We start from the raw sequence: 17,878 nt of genomic DNA, 5'->3' as shown, positions 1-17,878 counted from the left end.
AGCCCATCATCTATTTCCTGTTGGACGCCATCATCATCAGCCGGCGCTGCAGGCCCGACGCCATCCTCACATGCTGGATCTCCTCTCGCCAGTGAACAGCGCGGCGGAAGGCAGACCACTCCTCTTCCGCACCACAAGGTACCTGTCGAGGCGACTTCACTCGATCATGGCATGACTAGCTTTGGCGACCTCTCGGGCAACACGACGGGCTCGGCGAGCACGCCGTCCGTGGACGCGCCGTTTAGCAGCTCGCGGGGCCTGCGCGAGCACCTGCGCCGCCACTCGGAGAGCAGCTTGAGCTACGGTGAGTCGCCGCGCGACCTCTTCACGGAGCCAGGTCGCGTCCACCAGCTCCGCAAGGCGCGGTGCGCGCTCGTCTTTGCGCTCTCGCTCTCGGCACTGGGCATCGTGTGGATGCTCACGATGCTCTTTGTACTCACGGACTTGAACACGGACGAGTACATCTTCTCGGGCGCGGTTGTCTCGTTCCTATTTTGCTCGGCGATCCTATGGAGCTACTCGGGCTGCCACCGACTGCAGAAGTACCCGAACCAGCTCATTGTCCATAAATCGTAAGTCCTTTTCATGCATCGATAAAGACTACTACATAGCGAGCGCGTGCTCTGTAGGGCTCTCGACTGGCTCCTCGCGCTGGCCTACATGCTGCAGTACCTTCTGACGTTGCCGATGCTGCCACGCACCGTTCATTTGCCGGCCGCGACGCCCGCACTGACCCAAGGTGTGTGCACAATATCGTCATAAAATGTGTGGACAATACGAGTCGGTGACTAGCTTTGTTGCTCGCGGCGGAATTCTGGTCGTGCGCCATGAGTTTGGACTTGTACCAGTCGATCTCGAACCCATTTACCTCGTTTTCGTACAACTTGAACGTGTACCGGGTCACGTCGCTTGGGCTCGGCGCTATCTCGGGGCTTGTCTTTTACCAACTGGAAGTTGTACCGGGGCACTGCGCGCTCGACCGGGGCACACGCTACTACTGGTACCACCACGGCGACCCGTCGCTTCCGCTGCGGGACTTTGTCCTCAAGGAGTGGACATATTACTATCTCTGGGTCGTTTTGTTCATGCTCATCTCGCTCGGAACGCTGCTCTACGTGAACCGGTATCATCCCGTCTTTGCTCGCATGGTACATCACTGTCGATGGTCTTAGGCGGCTTCGGCGCGGCTTGGAAGAAACCTTCGAGACGCGCAAGAAGGTGCTCGTGCATGGCCTTATCGCCAGCGGCACGTACGTCTCGTGGTCGACCTGGGTCATCCTCCTCTTCTCAGTCGGCTCGCTCGTGCTCCCGCTGCACTCGTACCCTTCGTTATCATCCGCGATTGCATCGTCCGCTGACACGACCTGCGTAGGCTTCTCGCGGCCAAGCACCTCGCCGGCATTCTAAACCTCAGCGCGTTCACGCACGGCGCCCGCGGCTGCGTCAACTTGCTTGTCTGGGCGTGCACGAATGCGTCCGATGTCTGGAACGTGCTCTTCTTCGCGCGTCGGGAGCGGTCGCTCTCGGACGACTGGCTGCTGGAGAACCCGGACGAGAGCCTCAAGCCGCAGCTGAATTTGGCTCTGCGCAAGCAAGTGATTCAGATGGCGACGCGCGGTATCGTCGATGCGATCGAGCACTACCAGCTGCTGCACCAGAGCATTCGCACGACGCAGTCGTTCCACCTCGACTGGGACCTCCGGCAGCGCGCCAAGTCGTCCATGTCGGCGTCGCTCTCGTCGGCGCGACGGATCGGCATGGAGGAAATGCAGTTTTACGACTTTCAGCCGCGATTGTTTGCGACCATTCGGGCGCTCATGGGGCTCAACGAGGACGAGTACCTCCGGAGCTTCCGGCACACGGCCAACGAGCGGCTCTCGGAAGGCCGGAGCGGTGCGTTCGTCTTCAACACGATCAACCGCAAGTACCTCGTCAAGTCCATGACCGAGGACGAGCGCGACTTCCTCATCTCGATCTTACCCGCGTATTTGCAGTACCTCAAGTGGAACCCGTCGACGCTCCTCCCTCGGTTTTATGGCCTCCATGCGATGAAGATGTACGGCAAGACGTTCTTCTTTGTGGTCATGGCCAACATCTTCCCGACGCGCGAAGTCATCCACCGACGCTACGACGTGAAAGGCAGCTGGATTGACCGCAACGCGCCGGTCTGTGTCCTCGGCGACAAGTATCAATGCGCCAACTGCAACCGGTACTTCGTGTTTGGCGATTTGGAAGAGTGCCCGAGCGTCGTCGGCGAGCACTACCCGGACATCACCTTGCGCGACAACGACCTCAAGAAGCGCATCAAGCTGCCACGAGGTACGCTTGTATATACCCTTTGGACGCCGGCATAGCATACACGCTTCCATAGAGACTTCGCATGCGCTGCTCAAGCAGATCGCCCGGGACAGCGACTTTCTCTGCGGCATGGTACAGGCTCCGCGGACATGCAACCCGTCTCATTGTTGATGTTGTAGGGCATCATGGACTACTCGCTCCTCATCGGCATGCACTACAGCCAATTCCGCATCTCGCGCGCGGAGAAGAAGACGTCGACGTCTCTGCGCAAGGACGTGCTGCAAAGAGACTTGGGCGATCGCGTCGACGCGATGAGTCCGAGCATGACCAACCCCGTGCTGCGTGTGAGCCACAACGCGTCGCCGAAGCTGTCGTGGCGAACGCGGCACGACTCGGCGTCGTCGTCGTCGTACTCCAAGACCCACGGCGACTCGATTGCTTTGGATGACGACGACGACGGCAACAGCGCCGGGCGCATCCATGCGCACTGCGTCTCCGGCCCAAGTGCGTACTACGTTGGCATCATTGACGTGCTGCAGACGTGGACGTTCGAGAAGCAGATGGAGCGCCTCTACAAAGTTCATGTCCTCCGGAAAGACCCGCGGGGCATCTCGGCCGTGCACCCAAGCAGTACGCCAAGCGCTTCCAGATGAAAATGTGCCAGCTACTGTACCAACCCGGCGACGACGACAACCCGGCGTCGTAGTCCTTATTAACCTAAACTAGTACCTATTGCATAGACGTATCTTGTCAGCATGGCGAACGACAAGAGATCGCGGACGTTGGCACAGCCTCGCTGACCGAGGTGGTGCGACCGGCTTGACTGCTCGCGACAAGTCACAGGAGGACTTGCCCCAATAGCACAAAGGGAAAGGAACCTTGGCAGCCGCGAGCGATGCGATGCGATGGTGACCTTGCTCCGACTCCACCTCTTGTGGCGCACTCGAGTGACTGGCGCACCTGGCGTTGAGGATTGTACTTGAGACCATTCTGCTTGTGGCGAATACCTCCACCATAAGCATGCTCTTGGCTCACTCCATGGGTCGCTGGCCAAGGTGGGCCACTCGATGTGCTAGACCGTTTGCATCGCACGGCAATTGCGTTGAAGCACCAGGAGACAGCTCCTTCATGGCTGTGGCACCGCTGTACGCCCCTGGCGTGATTCCTGCCACATATTCCTATGGTAGCACCCATGCGACCAGTCCTTGCAAGCACACGACTGTGCAGGATCCAAGCAAGTCGCTGCTACAGCCGTGGTTGGCCCAACAATTGTGGGCTGGGCGGCTTCTAGCACCGATGCGTACCCTGTCTTCGCCCACACAAGACCATTTGGCGACGATGTAGCGACGGCGCCGACGCGTCGCGGCCATGCTGCGCGGCTACGCCCGGCGGCGGAGCGAGCGGCGCTGGAAGCTTCGTTTTCCACCGAAATGACGCAATAAGATGTCACGGGGTGTATCATGTGTGGGAGGTTTGGAGAAAACGACTTGGCTTCAGTATGGAGGCGCATCGAGGGTGGCAAAAGGAGTTTGAGATTTCCAGTCAACCAGGCAGAGCAGCAGCATGGACCTCGTGGTGGATGGTACGCGCACGTCCGGCAAGGACGTCCGTGAGCAGAACGTGACCGCGGCCTTGGCCATTGCCAACATCGTCAAGTCGTCTTTGGGTCCCGTCGGCCTCGACAAGATGCTCGTAGGCCAAAGCTTCCTCCGCCACCGCTTTCTCATCTTGGACGTAGGTCGATGACATTGGCGACGTGACGATCACAAACGATGGTGCGACGATCCTCAAGCTCCTCGAAGTCGAGCACCCGGCCGGTAAGGTTCTTGTCGAGCTTGCGGGTCTCCAGGACCAGGAAGTCGGCGATGGCACGACGTCGGTCGTCATTATCGCCGCCGAGCTCCTCAAGCGCGCGAACGAACTCGTCCAGAACAAGATCCACCCGACGTCGATCATTTCGGGCTACCGCTTGGCGATGCGCGAGGCCGTCAAGTACATCAAGGAGCACCTGAGCGTGCCCGTCGACTCGATCGGCCGCGAGTCGCTCGTGAACGCGGCCAAGACGTCGATGAGCTCCAAGATCATTGGCCCCGAGAGCGAATTCTTCGCCAACCTCGTCGTCGACGCCGTCACGTCGGTCAAGACGACGGAAGAGGGCGCGAAGGGCAAGATTGTGACCAAGTACCCGGTCAGCGCCATCAACGTGCTCAAGGCCCACGGCAAGAGCGCGCTCGAGTCGCAGCTTGTCGATGGGTTTGCGCTCAACTGCACGCGCGCGTCGCAGGCGATGCCCAACACGATCAAGGGTGCCAAGATTGCGCTCCTCGACTTTGACTTGCAGCGCCACAAGATGCAGATGGGCGTCCAGATGGTCGTGACGGACCCGAAGGAGGTCGACCAGATCCGCCAGCGCGAGTACGACATCACGAAGGAGCGCATCCAGAAGATCCTCGACGCCGGTGCCAACGTGATTCTGACGACCAAGGGCATTGATGATCTCTGCATGAAGTACTTTGTCGAAGCGGGCTGCATGGGCGTCCGCCGCTGCAAGAAGGAAGACCTCCGCCGCATTGCCAAGGCCACGGGCGGCCAGGTTGTCCTGACCCTTGCCGACATGGAAGGCGAAGAGACGTACGACGCGGCGTGCCTCGGCCACGCCGCCGAAGTCTCGGAGGAGCGCGTCGGCGATGGTGAGCTCATCTACATCAAGGGCTGCGCCACGCGCCGTGCGACGACGGTCGTCCTCCGCGGCGCCAACGAGATGGCGCTCGACGAAATCGACCGGTCGCTCCACGATTCGCTCATGGTCGTCAAGCGCATGCTCGAGTCCAACCAGCTCGTGGCCGGCGGCGGCGCCGTCGAGAGCGCGCTGAGCATCTACCTCGAGAACTTTGCGACGACCTTGGGCTCGCGCGAGCAGCTCGCGATCGCCGAGTTTGCCGACGCGCTCCTCGTCATCCCCAAGACGCTGGCCGTGAACGCGGCCAAAGACGCGTCGGAGCTGGTCGCGCGCCTTCGCGCCCACCACAACACGAGCCAGGTGGACCCGACGAAGAAGGCGCTGCGCTTCACGGGCCTCGACCTGCTGCAGGGCAAGGTCCGGGACAACCTCGAGGCCGGCGTCGTGGAGCCCGCGATCTCCAAGATCAAGAGCCTCCGGTTCGCGACCGAAGCCGCGATCACGATCCTCCGCATTGACGACATGATCCGACTGAACCCCAAGGACGACCAGGGCCAATAAGACATGTGGCAGCCTCCGTTTTGTCCGACTAATAGCACACAATACAAGAATCAGATATGTAGTAGGTTACACGTTGTGTGTTTTGTATCAATGTATCAAATAGGTCGGGTCACGGCTCGTCCTCGGACGGGGCGGCCGTGCGGTCGGCGTGGAGCTGGATCGCGGCAAGGCGCTCGTCGTCCGTGATGGCGATGCCATCGAGCTTGCTGAGTTTCGGCAACAGCAAGAGCATATCCAGTCGATAGTGTTCGACTTCGGTCACCGCGTTGCCTAGTCATTTTTACGAAAACAAGCCACCAACGCATGGGCTACCGCACCCGTGAGATCAACGTCCTGGAGTTTGGTCAAGGCGCCGAGCGCCGCCAGGTCGGCCAACGTCGTCATCTACACGATCTCGATGCAAGCAGCAGTCGCACATACGCGTTCAAGTAGTACATTGTTGAGCTCTGCCTTGAAGCTGGTGAGGTTGGGAAAGGCGCCAAGGCCGTTCAAGTTGGTCAGTTGGTTCTCGCTCTACATAGGGTATACTAGTGTGCAGCAGAATGAGACAAGACGGCTACGATGATCAACGACTCGAGCGACAAGAGCTGGGCGGGGTACCCAGCTCGGCGATCGCGTTCTGCGAGATCTCGAGTGCTTTAAGCGCCGGAAAGTCGCCGAGTCCCGTTAGCGACGTGATCGCATTGCCTGCAGCGACACGTTGCCGGTGCTACAGCAGGAACAGAACTGTACCGTTGACCTTGAGGGCCTCGAGGCTCTTGCTCTCACCGCCGGTCAGGGCGGTGAGCTGGTTCTTGGACACATCCAGCGCCTACGATAGCATACGCATCGAGTCGAAGAGGTTTGCGGATGGACCTTGAGGTGCGCGTTCTTGAGCTTGGGGATCTCGCGAAAGCTGTTCTCGGCGAGGTTGAGGTGCACGAGGTACTCGAGCGCCGTCACAGGCGATGCGTCCGAGAGCTTGTTGCGTGCGACGTTGACGAACCGGAGGTGTCGGAAGTCTTTGATCTGGTCCAAGCTGCCGAGCTCCTTGCCCTACAGCAGTGTTGGCGGCGGGTGGCAGAAGTACGAGCAAGTACGTTGATGTCGACGGCGGTGAACGCAAAGCCCGCATTGTCGGCGGTCCGGTCGATGCGTGAGAGCGACTCGGAGAAGAGCTTGAACATGGGCGGCCGCCCATCGTCGTCGGGTGACCCCGCCGTCGTCGCTTCCTGCAACGTGTCGCTCATGAAGCTCGGTCGAAATCGAAGAATAAATAGGTCGTGTTTAGGTTACAGCCTTGCGCTTCTTGTTCTGGACGGCGTCGCCGATGGCCACGAGCCGGCGGTAGAGCGTCGCGCTGTCCATGTAGTCGGCTTTGGTCGGCGCGAGCCGGAAGAGGATCGCATCGAGCTTGCGGGCGAGCGAGGGTAGTTTCTGTAGCACATGCGCGGGCGCATCCGGGCGAAACGTGCGCAGCAGTCGCACAAGATGGGCCTCGATGTACAAGCGTTCGTCCGGCCGCACGTCCGTGAGGCTACTGGCGGGGGCAAGCGTCACGGCGGCAAAGATCCGGCTCAGGCCCGCCAGGTCCAGCGCGTGGTCGCCGACCATGGCCGTGTACGAGCGCTTGAGCGACGACGTTGTCGGCGAGTCCATGCAGCGGCCGGTGGTCAAGCCGCTGCTCTCGGCCATCGTCGTTGACGTCGTCGTCGGGCCTGTCCATGGCGGCGCGAGCATGGTCGGATGAGCGAGCGAAACTGAGCTGCGGCGATCGGTGGGTTTTTTAATGCGCAACATATTTTTATGGACAAGTCATCCAGCGAGGTGACGCTTTCTTTTAATTGTACTAGGTATTTGTATGCAAACCGGGGTGGGCACCGGCCGCCACGACCGCGCACGCAATAGAAATCACTTGGAGCGCGAAATTAAATATAGATCCACTGCGCGTCACGGCCGTTTAGTTAGTCGACGCGGTGGCTCGAGTCGCTTTCTAGTCGCTGGTGCCTCATGGAAAGGCGGGTCGCTTGCAGAGCGGGCACGCGTTGCTGCCCTTCTCGAACCACTTGTCGATGCAGCTTCGATGGTAAATGTGCGTGCACGGAAGAGGCTACACGTCACGACGCCAAGCTACTTGAGGCCAGCGTCCGTCCAGAGCAGCGAGTACCTTGATTTGATGGCACGGACCAAACTCGTCGAGGCAGATCGCGCAGCATGCCGCATCGCCCGACAGCATCATCTAATGCGTCGTGTGAGGAGGATGGTGGCGTCTGGATGCGTACTAGGTCCAAGTGCTGGCTGTACGAGACGACGTTCAAGTGGCGCCACGGGCCGTGTAAAACTACATGGACCGATCAGGATCCTAGAGAGAGAAGGCGAAGGCGTACACATTCGCCGCGCGACGGCCGCGGACCAGTTGAGAAGCAGCGTGTAGAGGCTACTACATGCAGCGAAATGAAGCATCTCCGTCGTGCCGTCAACCAACCTGGTACCTCAAGAGAACATAGGCGAACGATATCGCGTAGGCGTAGCCCATGTAGGGCAGCATGGCCTGGCCAAAGTCGAGGGCCGCGTGGACGAGCCGGACGTGCTCGGCGCTGAGGTCATAGCGCTCGAGGTATTGTGTGATCGTGTCGACTAGGGTCATACTAGTACGTATCCAGCGCCAGCTTCTACCTTCGCCCGTGCCGTTGAGCGACACGGCGACGTAGCCAGCGCGAACATGCGCAGCGAGTTCGCGGCCCGTGGCGTGCGACACAAAGACCGCGGGAATGGTCATCGCTGGCGTCGTCGCGTCGTGCTCGTCACTGTGCATCCGAACTTCCCACCTACGCATGTCGCAATATTATGACGTGGCAGCACGAGCACGAGGCAAAACGCACCGTTCCCGGTCGACATCGTCCATGACGATGAGACCCGACGCGTTGGCGCGTTGCGCAAGGAGTGCTTTCGTGACGAAGCGGCACTTGCCGCGCCGCGCGAGGAGGACCTTGCCGGTCGCATTGAGCTCGCGAGCGAGTGGTGCGCACAAGTCAAGCGGTGACGCTACCGCCATCACATTGCCATTGCCGTCTTGCTGTACTACTCGGTGAAATGATCGTACCCAGAAGTAGCTCGTGCTCCTGGAGGGCATGGTGTGCGCCAAAGTCAGCTGGACTAGCCACCCATCCGGCTCAGGCTACTATAGCCCATGGAAGGAACGTACATGTGCACCTTCTCGGAACAGCATGGGCTATCACATCCTTTGATCAGAACACATCATGCAGCCACGGGTTCGACGCTTGTGGTACAACGTACGCCTCGAGAACCAGGGCAAAGAACGGCTTGGCGCACGCGAGAAGCAGGGCAACGCAGGCGCGCATAGATCGATGATGGGGGTCAACACGCGAGCCGGAGCCGCCGTTTCAGTGGGTATTCAGAGCGCGCCTAAAATAGCTTGGATAACGGCGCGGGAGAGTCTACTCGAACCAAGGGCGCCATCTTGATCTGGGGACCCTTGTGTCCATCCATTCCCGTGTGCCATGATTCTCTTGGATTGTCACACGAGGGGCCTCTTCGTGTTGGACAAGACATACGAGGAACTGAGAGGATGGTGGTGGTGGTTGCTACTCGGTGTCGCACTCGATGTCGGCATTCCAAAGAGTGGTCGTGCAGTGGGGGTTGTTGAGGGTGTCAGTGCAGCGATCGGCGATCGGTCGCGACCTATCAACTTTAGATGATGGAAAGGGCCGTGTCTCGGCGATATTGCGCCGGGTGCGGTGGCGACTCACGCTGCCGTCGAGACAGTACTCGTCGAGATTTTTGGCGGCGACCTTCACTAGGCCCAAGATGCGTGTACCTTCAAGGATGTCCCGTGGGCGCGATCTTCGGCCGGCCGGCCTGTCGCGCGAGCCAATGGCATCGCGCTATTTTCCGACCTACAGCTTTTCGCGCTCTCTGATTGGTCGACGTCGAATTCGTCGCTGAATATAAAAATCAAACGAGCAAGAAAAAGACGTTGAATATTCAAAAATAGATATTGAGCGCACTCTACTGCGCGAGTTCATTCCGTCGGAACCGAGACAAGAAGAAGATGGCTCGGACGTCGGCGATCAGTGACGAGGTCTGGGCGAACGCGATCCGCGCCGTCATGGTCGACAAGATGAGCCTGCGCACGGCAGCGCAGAAGTTTGGCGTCCACCACATGTCGCTCCACCGGCGGATAAAGGACCTGCGCGGCGACGCCAAGCCCGAGAAGGCCAAGCCCGCGCCGCCAGCGACCGCGTACCTGCCGCAGGGCGGGAGCATGCTCAACATGATGAACATGGCCTACCACCCGAACATGGCCGCGTCGGCCGACCCGCGAAGCCTCATGAAGCCACCGTCGTACGGCGCGCCGCCGCCCATGCGTCCAGTGGGCCACTTGCCACCCGGTGGCGGCGGACCGCCCATGATGCTCGGCCCGATGCCCGGCTACCAGGACATGCCGCTGCCTAATATGAAGGCGTCGCCGAAGCGCAACAGTCCCGTGCATCAAGCGGCCAACTGGTCCAAAGCGCTCCAGGCCGTCGAGACAGGCCACATCAACGTCATGCAAGCGGCAAGCGCCTTTACGCTCGACCCGTCCTCGCTGCACGAGCACATCAAGAAGCGGTCCGAAGACATGGTACGGTGTCCTTACCTCGACGCACGCTCATCGCTTCTAGGCGGGCATGAACCCAGCGGACTATCTGAATCTGCTTGACGAGTTTGGCGTTGTCAAGGTGCTGGTCGCGCGCGCCGAGCTCGGTGTGCTTATGTCGTTTGAAGAGCTCGCCGAGCTCCTCCAGCGCACGATGTTCAAGACGGGCCACGCGTGCCACGGTGCGGAATACTGGATGCCAAAATCCTGGCTACTCGCACGGTACAGAATTGTTGATGGTTTTTTCTGTGTAGGCGACGCTCTGCAGAAGCTACTGTTTACGTTTGAAGTACGCAACGAGCACATCATGCGCACAACGATCGCCAACTATAACATGCGATCGCCGCGCCAGCGCATGCCACCGATGCGGCCACAGGACATGCTGCACCTCTCGCAGCAACCGCCCCAGCAGCCGCACCAGCAGCCGCACCAGCAACCGCACCAGCAACCGCACCAAGGCCAGCAACACCAAGGTCAGCAGCCGCCGGCACACCACCACCAGCAGGCCTCGCCGTACGCGACGCACCACCAGGCACACCACCAGCTGCATTCGTTGCACCAACCACAGCAGCACCAACAGCAGCAGCACCAGCAGCAGCAGCAGCAACAACAACAACAACAACACGTACAACATGGCCAACTGCACGCAATGGGACGGTCGCCGCCGCAGCACTCGATGTTGTCGCCGTACCAGATGCAGCAGCGGTCGGACCCGCAGGTCCGAGTCGCCTTGTCCCCACGGCGACAGGTGTGCTCAATATGAAGCCTGCTGTGTAGGATGGCGACGCGTTCTTGCGCCCGGACGCCCGAAGCAGCGGCTATGCGCTGCCCGAGGCGCGGCAGCAAGACGTCAAGGCGGCCCACTACCTGGCACCGACCGCCGCTGATCTCAAGCGAGAGGACTCGCGCCATTATATGGCGCCGACCGCCAACCTCCTGATCGCCTCCAACAAGATCAACGTGCGCAGCCCGCCGGTCGAGCAGCAGGAGCCCGCGCCGTCGGAGGAGCAGCCAGGCAAGAAGCGCAAGATTGACGCGTCGGGCGGCGAGTCGCCAGGGTAAGCACGAGGCTCAATGAAGAAGCATGAGTCTCAAGCTAAGGTGTTGGTAGGACGACGAGCTCGATCGAGGAAAACTCGAACGAGAGCAGCAACCGCGCGCCAAAAACGCTCGATGTCGTCGAGATCTAACGACGACAACGGAGACGACGACGACGTCGTATGGACGTACAAGCAGCAGCACGAACGAGGAAGAGAAGACGCGAGCCCGCCTGTAATGTATAGATAGACCAAGATAATAATGATGAGAGATGGCTCGCAACTCGAGGCTCATCGATCGATCGCTAGCAGGCGCGCGGCCTCGGCCAGCGACAGCGTCACGTCCACGTACTCGACGTCGCTCAGCTTGACGACTGCGCGCGGGTACGTACCCAACGGCGTGTGGAGGTCCGTGAGCCCGACCAAGCTTTGACGGCCGTTCACGCCGCCGATCGTACCTTCGAGGATTGCGCGGCTAGCATGGCCCATGAGGATCGTTGGACATGGGTCGAAGCGCTACCTCTGGTTGAGCGTGACCCGCGCGGGCTTGGCGACGATCGCGTCGAAGTAGCGGAGGCTCGCGTAGCGGTGGTGGTCGGTGTCCATCTCGGAATGGATATCCCACCGTGTAAATCACAGCAAAAGCACGCCGTTTCTATGAGTGTGAAACGTGTAAAAGGCTGGCGTGGTGGGTTTTGGCTGGCCAATCGCAGGTAGTAGTACAACAGCCATGCTGCAGCAGCTCGATCTCGCGGCCGACGCCGAGGCCCGCTTGCAGGAGCTATTGGCGCCGACGCTTCGCTTGCCGTCGACGCAGGACCAGTTCCGCACGGGGCGTCGGACGCTCAAGAAGATCGAGAAGGCGTACGACACCTTGACCGCGCTCGGCGTACCCTTTGCGCTCATCGAAGAAGGGCTCGCGCACGCCAACGACGCCGCCGGCGCGCTCCGCTACATCTGCTTGTACCACTCGAGCAGCGACCTGCCGCCGCGCTTCCGTGCCAACGTGCCCAAGCCGCCGGCCGACGATGCTGTCTTGGAAGTCGTCGCTGCTCCACCGCGGCCCATGGACCTGGACGCAGCGATCGCAACGCCGGTCGTCGCTGCGCCCATCATCGACGCAGCAAGCCTTGCTGAGACACAGGTACGCGCGAATCGTAGGCCGCGCTGCTAAGAATGAACCAACAGGCCAAGGAGGATGCGGACCGGGCAAAAGAGTGGACGCGCCGGTACATGGAAGCGCAAGCCAACAGCGACAAGGAGGACGACGAAGATGACGAGAGTCAACTGTCGCCCGAGGCGCGCATGTGGAAGCTCGAAGTGGCCTGCGCAAAGAGCGTTGTCGACGCGCAGCGTGCCAAGCGCGACGGCGGCGATGCGAAGCGATGGAATGCCGAGATCGCACGCCTCCGACGCGAGATGCGCGAGCTCGAGCTGTACGTGGACCGTGCCAAGATGGCGCCCGTGCCCACGTTCGAGCTGGACGACGCTGCGACGGCGCCACCGCCGGCCACGGCTGCGACGGCAACGACAAGTGCAGACAACGACGACGACGACAACGACGACGACGACGACGACGACGAGGGCGGTGGTTTGTTTGGCATGCTCGAAGAGAGCGCGCCCGTGGCGGCCATCGTGCCGACAGCTGCTGTTGTCACCTCCGTGCTCGCCCCCATCGACACCAACATTGGTGGCAAGTGGACGGGCAAGTCACCGCGCGTGCAGCTGCAAGACTACTGCCGCAAGCAAAAGTGGCCCACACCCGCGTTTACGCAAGACAAGACGGCCGGCAAGTTTAGCTTCTCTGTCTCGTTGACGCCAAGCGCCAAAGCCAAGTCGAAAGCGGTCGCCAAGGTCGTTTCGCTGCCCGGAGTCTTGTACGCGACGATGGACGGTGCGAAAGACGCCGTGGCAACGCGCGCGCTGTACGAGCTGGCGCCCCACTTGCCGCTGCACCGAGGCTTCCCGCCCTTCTTCCGCGACATGTGGTGAGTAATAGATCGAGCATCGTGTCGGGTGGAAGCGGTGTGTCTAGGCTCGACTGGGAGCGCGTCAAGGACGACGCCAAGGCAGCGGCGCAGTCGGCGTCGCGGTCATCCAAAGACGCCATTGTCCAAGCACTCTTTCGTCTTTGCAAGGACGAGAGTGCAGTCGACGCATCGGACAAAACGACCGTTCGCACGACGCCGCCGCCGCCGGTACCCGCCGTTGTCCTCGACTCGTGGGACGACGACGACGACGAGGATGCTGCAAGCGGTGCCGTCGCAAACGACTGGGAAGCGGCTGTTGCTTTGCCAGTGACACCACTCGTCGATGAACGTCTCCGGGCGCAATGGCGGGACCGTGTCCAGAGCGCCAAGTACCAGAGCTTTGTGGCGAGCCGCAATGCGCTGCCGATGGCGGCGTACCGAACGCAGATCCGCGACGCTCTCCAGTCGCACTCAGTCGTGCTCATCTCGGGCGAGACAGGCTGCGGCAAGAGTACGCAAGTGCCGCACTTCCTCCTCGACGACCTCCTCTCAGCCGGCCACGCGTCGGGCTCGATCATCTGCACGCAGCCGCGCCGCATCGCTGCGATCGGTGTCGCCGAGCGTGTTGCGAACGAAGTTGGCGAGGTCGCCGCGTCTGTGCTGCATCATGGAATCTCATGGCCGGACTTTTAGGTCGTCGGGAAAGGCTACGTCGGGTACAGCATTCGCCTCGAGCAGCGCAAGAGCGCGCAGTGCAAGCTCCTCTTTTGCACGACCGGCATCCTCTTGCGGCAGCTGCAGTCCAACATGCACCTCGACGGCGTCAGTCACGTCATCGTCGACGAGATCCACGAGCGCGACGTCCAAAGCGATGTCTTGCTCGCGCTCCTCCGGCGACTGCTCCGGCGCGGCGCGCAGCTCAAAATCGTGCTCATGAGTGCGACGCTCAACGCCGCGCAGTTCCAGCGCTACTTTGACGACTGCCCGCTCCTCCAAGTGCCCGGTCGGCTCTTCCCCGTCGAAGTCCGGTATCTCGAAGACGTCTTGGAAGCCACTGGACACATTGTCCACGACGGTACATCGCAGGATATGTCAGAAAAGGTATTCACCTGGGGCTAGGGTCCAAGTACTGCAAGCCGGACGGGCATTTTACGCAGCAGTCCAAGGTGTCGGTATCGAGCCGCGGCGGCAACGTCAACCAAGTGACGCTGTCGTGGTCGACGCGTGACGTGGCGCCGACGTCGTGGGCAGATGACAGTGGCCTCGACGCCGTAGACGGGTACTCGGCGCGGACGCGCGAGATGCTTGCAAAGATCGATGCGGCCGTCATCAACTACGAGCTTATTGAAGACCTTGTCGCGCACATTCTATCCTCGCCCGACCACGATGGCGCGATCTTGGTGTTTCTAAGCGGCCGCGGCGAGATCCGCGCGCTCTTGGAGCAGCTCGATGGCAACCGCGAGATTGCCACCCGCTGCGTGCTCCTGCCGCTGCACGCGTCGCTCTCATCGTCCGAGCAGCAGCGTATTTTCCAGTCGTACCCGCGCAAGACCAAGGTCATTGTGAGCACGAACCTCGCCGAGACGTCGCTGACCATCGACGACGTCACGGTCGTCATTGACGCCGGCCGCGTCAAGCAGATGCGGCACGACGTCAAGACGCAGACGTCGTCGCTCACCGAAGTGTGGATCGCCAAGGCCAACGCCAACGTACGATCCACTCTCATCCTCATCCTTTCGACATGATTCCATAGCAACGGGCGGGCCGCGCGGGCCGTGTCCGACCCGGTGTGTGCTACCGCCTGTACCCAAAAGACACGTTCGAGTACGAGCTCCAGGCGCAGCCCGTGGCCGAGATCCACCGTGCACCGCTCACGTCCCTTGCCCTGCAGCTGCACACGCTCGTGGGTCAGGATGCGCCGTCGTTCTGGGCCGATCTGCTCGAGTCGCCGGCCGACCAGGCGATTTTGGATGCGACGAACGAGCTCTCGCAGCTCGGCGCCGTCACGCCGCAACAAACGCTCACGGCGCTGGGCAAACACCTCGCCGCCTTGCCGCTCGACGTGCGCGTCGGGAAGCTCCTCCTCTTTGGCGCTATCTTTCAGTGCCCGGGTCCGATCGCGATCATCGCTGCGATCTTGGAAACCAAGAGCCCGTTTGCAGTGCCCTTTGGATCCGAGCGGGATGCCAAGGCCAAGCGCGCGCTCTTTGAGAGTGCGAGCCAGAGCGACTTGCTAACCGACTTGGCGGCCTACGACGCGTGGCAGCGGTCGACGGACCGAGCTGGGTTTTGCCGTCGCAACTACCTGCACCCGGCGGCGCTCGAAGAGATTCGCAAGCTCGCGGCGTCGTTCGAGCAGCTCCTTGTCCAACTCGAGTTTCTACCGCGCGACTATGCGAAGCAGCAAGGACGCTCGAATGGCTTGGCCAACGACGAGGCGGTGGTCGCTGCGGTCGTCGCGTCGGGCTTGTACCCGAACGTGGTCGACGTGCAGGTCGATGCGACCAGTGGCGTGGTCCGGTTCTGGGAAAAGAAGAAGCAGGTGCATTTGCATCCGTCGAGCGTCAACCACGGCCGCAAGACGTTCTTGACGCCGTACCTTGGCTACCACATCAAGCTCCAGACGTCGCGCGTCTACGTTCCGGTGAGCAGTAGCATCACGCCGTATGCGCTGGCCTTGTTTGGCGGCGCGGTCGACGTCGATGTGTTGCAGCCAGCGCCGGCGCTGGTCGTGGATGGATGGCTGTCGATTCCGGCTAGTGCCCGGACGGCGATGCTCGTGCTTGAACTTCGAAAGTGTCTGGCCGACCTCCTCCAACGTACGACCGATCTTGATGATGGAGCGGAAATGCATGGTCACTTAGGCAAAATCGATGCGCCGGGTTGCGACGATGCGCTGGCCAAAGACGCGATCGAGGCCATGGCGCTGCTCTGGAAGAACGAACTCGAGCAAGTCACATGCTCGTCCTAGATGCTGACCAAAGCCAGTTGTGGAACACGTTGTAGCTATAGTCGTGTGGATGACCAAGGATTCGCTTCGACGTGCGTACCGCCAATGATCTATTATCTACTGGAGGTGATAGTCGGAGCGTCCACACTCTGTGCTGTGGGCCTTGTGTCGGCGATAGCCAAATGGCGGGAAGATTCTGGCAGGCAGATCCGACTGGATGCATCCTTGAATCGCTGCATACGAGCCAAGCAATCGACATTCTCGACTGCGGCGCTAGCATCATTCGAGCTCTGCATCTCCTTTCAGAGCCCAACGTTGACCATCATCTGGCTCCACTGCAAGGTCTCTGACATGCACCCTTGACGTGTGCCGCCTGTATCTGGATGACACCATGGCTGGTGCGTGCTGAAATCCGGTCGATCTGGAATGGGTGTCGAAGCTAATGGCTCGTCACCAGCAAGTCATCTCAAACGTGTACATGATGCGTCTCATGATTGGATACGACACCAGGAAGTCGTAGCCTACCGTCTGCGTGCTAGTGCGGCGCGTTTGAGAGTGTATAGTGGCACGATCTTGCCTTCCTAAATATCGCGGCTAAATCCACCACCCTTAATATATCCGGATATGACGTGGCAAACGCCAATGCGATCCTGGAACAATGGCTTCGCCCGAAGTCCACGGCTCGACCGAAGTAATCGCCAGAATCGAATCTCTCGTGTCAACCCAACCATGAAGCTCGCCGACTTTGTCGTCAATGGACTCAAGCCCGACCGCCTCAAGTGGCTGCGCGGCGAGAGCACAGCGAACGGCGGCCGCCACGTCCTCTACTACATGCAGGCGTCACTGCGCACACGCTACAACTACGCGCTCCATGCTGCGATCAAGGCCGCCAACACGCTGCAGCAGCCACTGCACGTGCTCTTCACGGTCGACACGTCGGCCGAGCGCATGTCGGAGCGTCACATGGCCTTTCTTCTCGAGAGCCTCAAGGACGTCCACGCCTCGCTGCATGCGCAAAAGATCCCGTTCCACGCGGTGCACTGCGCGCACGCCTCGAGCATGACGCCGGTCGAAGCCGTCGCCTTTGCGAGCGCGAACGCCTCGGTCGTCGTGACTGACCACCCGTATCTGCGCCACGAACGCCGACGCACCGAAGCGTTTGTCGCTGCCGTCAAGGTGCCCGTGCTGCAGGTCGAGGCCGACGTGATGATTCCTGTCGCCACGATAAGCAACCATGAGGAGCACAACAACGGCACGATCCGACCCAAGATCAAGAAGCTCATGCCGAATTACCTCCTGCCGCTGCCGCCATTGCGGTACCTCAAGCCCACCGCGGTGCCAGACACGTGGTCGCCGCCGCTGACACCGCTCGACTTGAGCGCGTCGGTCGAGAGCCTCTTGGCGGCCGCATCCGACGTCGACGTGTCGGTCCCGCGGGTCTCGACGTACCTTGGTGGCGAGACTCACGCCCAAGCGACGCTCGAAGTGTTCCTTCGAGACAAGCTGCTCGACTACGAGACCGAGCGCAACAAGCCGGAGAAGGACGCGACGAGCAACCTGAGTCCGTACTTGCGCTACGGCAACATCTCGCCGGTCGACGTGGCCCTCCGCGTGCTCGCCACCGAGGGCCCCGAGCCAGCCATGACGCTCTCGCGAAACCACATGATCGACGAGATGGTCGTGCGCCGCGAACTCGCCGTCAACTTTGTGTGGTACAACCGGGCACGGACTACGACTCGCTCG

The 17,878-nt window shown here is 60.9% G+C and overlaps 8 protein-coding genes across 8 annotated transcripts in view; 5 read left to right on the top strand and 3 right to left on the bottom strand.

Annotated features, from left to right (window-relative positions):
• Positions 1-70: 70 nt before the first annotated feature.
• Positions 71-3,028, top strand: SPRG_10998 (hypothetical protein; the record flags this gene model as incomplete). Its single annotated transcript, XM_012351209.1, has 8 exons — positions 71-138; positions 180-572; positions 630-739; positions 793-1,123; positions 1,173-1,319; positions 1,373-2,319; positions 2,372-2,430; positions 2,478-3,028. The coding sequence occupies 8 exons, from the start codon at positions 71-73 to the stop codon at positions 2,949-2,951; spliced, it is 2,529 nt and encodes an 842-aa protein (XP_012206599.1). The 3' UTR covers positions 2,952-3,028.
• A 797-nt stretch (positions 3,029-3,825) lies between these two features.
• On the top strand, positions 3,826-5,605 carry SPRG_10997 (T-complex protein 1 subunit alpha). The gene is made up of 2 exons (XM_012351208.1): positions 3,826-3,990; positions 4,037-5,605. Exons 1-2 carry the CDS (start codon positions 3,862-3,864, stop codon positions 5,537-5,539), a joined length of 1,632 nt encoding a protein of 543 aa, XP_012206598.1. The 5' UTR covers positions 3,826-3,861; the 3' UTR covers positions 5,540-5,605.
• A 43-nt stretch (positions 5,606-5,648) lies between these two features.
• SPRG_10996 (hypothetical protein) lies at positions 5,649-7,306 on the bottom strand (the record flags this gene model as incomplete). The annotated part of the gene is made up of 9 exons (XM_012351207.1): positions 6,815-7,306; positions 6,619-6,750; positions 6,395-6,574; positions 6,272-6,350; positions 6,140-6,226; positions 6,089-6,095; positions 5,975-6,050; positions 5,857-5,923; positions 5,649-5,809 (listed from the first exon to the last, which is right to left on the bottom strand). The coding sequence occupies exons 1-9, from the start codon at positions 7,256-7,258 to the stop codon at positions 5,649-5,651; spliced, it is 1,233 nt and encodes a 410-aa protein (XP_012206597.1). The 5' UTR covers positions 7,259-7,306.
• A 220-nt stretch (positions 7,307-7,526) lies between these two features.
• On the bottom strand, positions 7,527-8,911 carry SPRG_10995 (hypothetical protein; the record flags this gene model as incomplete). The annotated part of the gene is made up of 10 exons (XM_012351206.1): positions 8,816-8,911; positions 8,724-8,750; positions 8,622-8,674; positions 8,401-8,563; positions 8,195-8,346; positions 8,011-8,155; positions 7,906-7,958; positions 7,801-7,859; positions 7,686-7,757; positions 7,527-7,628 (listed from the first exon to the last, which is right to left on the bottom strand). The coding sequence occupies exons 1-10, from the start codon at positions 8,878-8,880 to the stop codon at positions 7,527-7,529; spliced, it is 891 nt and encodes a 296-aa protein (XP_012206596.1). The 5' UTR covers positions 8,881-8,911.
• Positions 8,912-9,590: 679 nt separating this feature from the next.
• On the top strand, positions 9,591-11,368 carry SPRG_22266 (hypothetical protein; the record flags this gene model as incomplete). Its single annotated transcript, XM_012351241.1, has 5 exons — positions 9,591-10,163; positions 10,204-10,360; positions 10,433-10,896; positions 10,956-11,236; positions 11,290-11,368. 5 exons carry the CDS (start codon positions 9,591-9,593, stop codon positions 11,366-11,368), a joined length of 1,554 nt encoding a protein of 517 aa, XP_012206631.1.
• Positions 11,369-11,425: 57 nt separating this feature from the next.
• On the bottom strand, positions 11,426-11,821 carry SPRG_10994 (hypothetical protein; the record flags this gene model as incomplete). The annotated part of the gene is made up of 2 exons (XM_012351205.1): positions 11,426-11,690; positions 11,736-11,821. 2 exons carry the CDS (start codon positions 11,819-11,821, stop codon positions 11,507-11,509), a joined length of 270 nt encoding a protein of 89 aa, XP_012206595.1. The 3' UTR covers positions 11,426-11,506.
• Positions 11,822-11,923: 102 nt separating this feature from the next.
• On the top strand, positions 11,924-16,256 carry SPRG_10993 (hypothetical protein). The gene is made up of 7 exons (XM_012351204.1): positions 11,924-12,359; positions 12,404-13,203; positions 13,251-13,830; positions 13,879-14,260; positions 14,305-14,894; positions 14,939-16,004; positions 16,050-16,256. The coding sequence occupies exons 1-7, from the start codon at positions 11,946-11,948 to the stop codon at positions 16,154-16,156; spliced, it is 3,939 nt and encodes a 1,312-aa protein (XP_012206594.1). The 5' UTR covers positions 11,924-11,945; the 3' UTR covers positions 16,157-16,256.
• Positions 16,257-16,864: 608 nt separating this feature from the next.
• Positions 16,865-17,878, top strand: part of SPRG_20953 (hypothetical protein) — a gene marked incomplete at both ends in the record, with an annotated part of 1,743 nt that continues 729 nt past the window's right edge. The window contains one exon of the mRNA XM_012351237.1: positions 16,865-17,842. Coding sequence (XP_012206627.1) covers positions 16,865-17,842 — 978 coding nt within the window. The remainder of the gene's footprint in view (positions 17,843-17,878) is intronic.

The sequence above is a fragment of the Saprolegnia parasitica genome (assembly GCF_000151545.1).
Source record: "Saprolegnia parasitica CBS 223.65 unplaced genomic scaffold supercont2.76, whole genome shotgun sequence".
NCBI lineage: Eukaryota > Oomycota > Saprolegniomycetes > Saprolegniales > Saprolegniaceae > Saprolegnia > Saprolegnia parasitica.
Note: the sequence above shows the minus strand (reverse complement) of the source record. Positions and strands in the feature narration are given on the sequence as shown.